Consider the following 4,629-nt stretch of genomic DNA (forward strand, 5'->3'; position numbering starts at 1 on the left):
TGGCAAAGCAGAATCTGTTTCTTGAAGCTCAAACAAACTGGGCCATAAGAGTTCCCTCGTTAATAGAATTGGACTGCTCTTGGGTTATCTATCGCTTAACCAGACAAAGCTCTGCAGGTATTCGCAGCAGGGAGACATAGCAATGAGTTGGACTTTCCAGTATCTAAGTTTGTTCTTCCATCTAGTTTCAGGAGTAGGGTACTAAGACTTGTCATATTCATATCTTTACTTGAAGAATTATTTACAGCTTCAAGCTCTGGACCTGATCACAAATTAGAGAATCTATTTTTTCTGGAAAACAGTGACAAATCTTAGTTGTTTATTTGCATCTGTCTCACTTCAGTTATCTTAAAATCAGAAGGATGTATAGTATGCGAGTAATATTTGCAGCAAGGATATATGATTTTTTGCTTAAATTATCTGACGGGATTAAAAAAGCAAACGGAAAAAATGTATCACTTGAGTAGGCGAACATTCTTATCGAGGATATAGGTATGAAAAGGAAGTAGTAGTTAAGATCTAAGTACAGTGCTGTAGTTTCTTTATACAGGGAAAATGAAAGGGATACAGCATACAGGTTGTGTATCTTAAATTTTATTTTTGTGAAATAAACAGAGGTTCTTAAGATCCAAGTTACATGACTGCAACACACCAAAGTTTACACATTTGCATTGCTAAGCTATATTGCAATATACTTCTGCAAACTTCAGGTTTTTTTATTGAAATGAAAAGTATCCAACATACATGACTGGAACATCTAGTGTTCTAGGAAGAGAAATAACTGAAAGTACATACCTTCCTATATTACAGAAGTCATACTCAGTGACGATATTAAATAGATCAAACACAGGGGATCATTCCCCTTGATCATGTCCTATGCTCAGTGCTGGGAAGATAGGTGGCCAGGTCGTCATAACAGGGGAGATACGTACAGCCACGCCTCTACACACATGTTCATCTGCCGTCCTCTGATACACCTTCTTAACCACCCTGCTACTGCGATGAACATAAAAGAGAACACCGCTTGCTGGATGATCCAAGAATACAAAGTCGGCATTGTCTCCAACTACGACCACATTAACATATTCATAAGACACCCAATTGTCACCCGCAAGACGTATGCATGCCTCAAGAACAGAAAAAGTGTCCACCAAGAGCCAGCCGCCCGCGCCATGGTTGTCGCCTGTCATCTGATGGAGCCACACACTGAGCTGAAACCGGTCTGCCGTCACAAGATAGATCCCGGAACCCTCCGCACATGAGAGCATGTAATTGTACTGCACTCCAGCTGGTAGCTCTAGCATCACGAACCTTGCCGCGGCCAAATCTAGACCCAGGGTGTACCCAAAGCCGGTCACCATGAAGACCTTGCCATGGACAGGTGGTAGCATTTTTGCAAAGAAGGTTGCAGCATACTGGAGCTCAATCTCTGTCACGGCGGTGGAAGGGGCGCCCCATCCGCCGGCTCCCAACACGTACACCTCCGCGCGGACTTCTCGCTGGACCTTCCACAGATTCACCAAGGTGATGCCGTTGCACCCCCCATCCTCGGGTAGGAAAATGTGAGTGAATGCCCCTTGAGCGGGCTGCCCCGGGTGACGGCCGGGCGGCGGGATCGGTGGGAGGACCGCTTCGGGCTCCCCGGAGAGCAGCGGCGCAAGGACGGAGTGGTTGAATGTTCCCCTGCGGAGGGAGTCGACGATGAGGCGGCCGTTCCGGCAGTGCTCGATGCGCTGGCCTCCGAGGGCGAAGGCGTCGGCGCAGGAGGAGGCCGCGCGGCGTGAGAGGGCGGCGAGCTCCGGGGGCTGCGGGAGAGGCACGAACTTGTACGGTCTCGCGGAGTAGCCGGCGCAGACGCCGAGGACGCGGGGCGGGTTGCGGTCGCGGAAGCGGCGGAGGAAGACCGGATCGGAGGCGTGGAGGAGCCACCGCTTGGAGACGAGGGCGGCGCGGACGAGGAGGTTGGGGAAGCCGAGGCGGATGAGGATCTCGCGGAGGAGGTCGTCGTCGCCGAGGACCGATGAGGCCGCCGGAGCCCGCCTGTCGCAGTCCATATTTTGGGGGATTTTTTGCAGAGAGGGGGAGGGGTTTCTTCGGTGTGACGACATTTTCAGCAAGCCATTTTAACTTGTTTGCTTTCTCGATTTGTGCGTGCGTGTAATCCTTACGCAGCGGCAGGGTCATATCCTGTGTATAGTTTCAATTTTATCGGATGTTCTCAAACTTATTTGCTTTTTGTATCTACCATGTTTTAGTCACTAATAAAGATTATAACGACTTTTTTATGGATTTTATTTAATTCATATTTATCTACTACTCCCTCCCCTTGTGTTTCATAATAAGAGCGTTTTTGACATAACACTAGTGCAAAAAAGGCTCATATATTATAGGATAGAGTGACTATATGACATTTGTGCTTTCATGATTATGCCATACCATTGTTTACAAGCATAGGAAAAACACATTAAGGGTGGGTTCCATTCAAAGACTAGGCGTTTGGCGGCATGGTGCTGCGAAAGCCCGGCGACGGCTCGGCGCGGTGGCTGCGGGGGTGGTGTGCGCCCCGTCCGGTGGTGTTGCTTGCGGCTCCTACGGGCTGAGGGCTCGGTCCTGTCCTGGCCCCTCTTTCTGGATTTGGATCTGGACAGCCGGGGCTCAGGCATTGTTGCCGGTAGGCGTGCTGACGCTGAGCCTCCATGGTTGTTGGTGTTAGGAGCACAGTGGTGGAATCGGTCTTGATTGCTCTCTCAAGTAGTAGCATACAAGTGATTACATGAATTGGTTTGAATGTTCTTACATAAATTGGTATGAATGTTCTTGCGGGTGGGGCACCGGCCTGGCATGGCGGGTGCTCCCGCCATAGGCGGCAGCGCATGAGGCCCGACACGGGCGGTGGCCTCATGGTGGCGCGACGGCTACACGGTGACTCGGCGGCTCTGCGTGCGACGATGACCGGCTTCTATTCCGGCCTACGGGCGGACCGTATCGACCCTTGCTTCACCCTCTCGTCATGTGCTTGCTACATGCGCCACAGAGTTGGGCCTCTCCCAGCTGCAGTCCATCCCTCGTCTCGCGTCCGAAGTAGCAAGACCGAGCTCATCTCGCACCCGGTGCAGCAGAACCGAGCTTGTCTTGCGATCGGCACGACGGGACGGGTCAATGGAGGTCAGTTTTGATCGACCTATTGGGTCTCGGTGCTGGGGGCCGTCCATGGGTATGAAAGGCGACTCCTTTCTCTCGTCTCTTTGGTTGGGGTAGCGGCGTGTCTCGGATGCAGTGCTGTCAGGGTCCTGGATGCCGGGGCGGAGGCCTTGCTGGTGGTAGCGCGGTGCTCATGGGCAGAGCCCGTGGCTCGGAGTTGCCCGGTGACCATAGCCGTGTGGGAGGCGTGGTAGCCGGTGTGTGGCGTTCGATGGTGGTGAGTATTGGCCAGGGTGACAACATGTTCTATCTTTGAACGGACCGGCAGCGACGAAGCTTGTTCCCTTCTTGAAGGTGTCGTCGCAGTTCTCATTGTCCGCCGTGGTGCTCCAGGGGAAACTTTGATCCTCGGATGGGCAGTGGCCGCGCTTCGGTGTCGTAACCTTCATGAAGGCGCCATCTTGGAGTTCACGATTCGTCGTATGCGGCTTTATCTCTTCGTGGTGGCGAGTTCACGGTTGGGTACCCTGGTTGCTCTTGTGATGTTAGGGATGGTGTTGCTGCCCTCACCATCTTTGTGTCTTTGACTTGGGTGTGTGTGTTATAGTGGCATGAGTCTGTACCGAAATATTGATGATGGTTGTTTTATATATAAAACGGGACGAATACCTTTTTTGGTAAAGACCTGAAAAAGAATATCTCTATTTTTTAACCAATTACTCTCTCTCTCTCTATTACAACGATCATAAATTATATGATTAAAATCTACTGGCATGGAATAACAATCGTCGTAGATGGCACTATCAACTAAAGAAGAGTTACCTCTTTTAGGACAGTACAGTGCTTTCAACAAATATGTGTATAAACTTACAAATAAAGATCGATTGTTCTCAAATATCTCTCTCTCTCTCTGCTTATTAGAACTCAAACCAGCCCCCTCCTCGTCTTCTGGAACAGAACGAAGGAAAAATCCTCAAGCTAGCGACTCATACATATAGAACTTAGCTCTCACCCTCAAGTGTTTACCCCATTCAAATCCATCCTTCTCCGCACAAACCTTTACAACCTCATCCATCCAATTACATAGAGCCTTCCCGAAAGCATCATATCATTTATCCAGAGGAAGGTCTACCCTAACCCAAGTTGCATACCCACACCCTGCTTGCTTCGCCATCGCCGCACATCAGAGGATGATCACCACCACCGGTCTATGCAAAGGACAACGTCGCCACCGCCCCACACACTACTAGAAGACACCACCCTCTGTCGCCCCTTAGCCATTTTTTATGTGGTATGCACAATTGTGTTTTCATGATTATGTCATTGCACCAAAGAGGACATGTCAAGAAATCCTAGTTCAAGATGTGATGATACGATACACCATGAGTTTACGGATGGTGCTTTGAGCAAATATGGGTAAACTTACCAATAAAATCTGTCCAATTGCTCTGCATTGATACGAAGATCGCATGGAGCGTTCATGGCGGA

At 49.9% G+C, this 4,629-nt stretch overlaps 1 protein-coding gene across 1 annotated transcript; it reads right to left on the reverse strand.

Moving 5' to 3' along the window:
* Nucleotides 1-695: 695 nt before the first annotated feature.
* LOC123445374 lies at nt 696-2,110 on the reverse strand. Its single transcript, XM_045122347.1, has one exon. It carries the CDS (start codon nt 2,106-2,108, stop codon nt 855-857), a length of 1,254 nt encoding a protein of 417 aa, XP_044978282.1. The 5' UTR covers nt 2,109-2,110; the 3' UTR covers nt 696-854.
* Between the last annotated feature and the right edge of the window lie 2,519 nt (nt 2,111-4,629).

The sequence above is a fragment of the Hordeum vulgare genome, chromosome 3H (genome assembly GCF_904849725.1).
Source record: "Hordeum vulgare subsp. vulgare chromosome 3H, MorexV3_pseudomolecules_assembly, whole genome shotgun sequence".
In the NCBI taxonomy this organism is placed as follows: domain Eukaryota; kingdom Viridiplantae; phylum Streptophyta; class Magnoliopsida; order Poales; family Poaceae; genus Hordeum; species Hordeum vulgare.

What these genes read in the sequence shown, in the direction of transcription:
- LOC123445374 (XM_045122347.1), bottom strand. Translation starts at nt 2,108, where the DNA reads ATGTCGTCACACCGAAGAAACCCCTCCCCCTCTCTGCAAAAAATCCCC.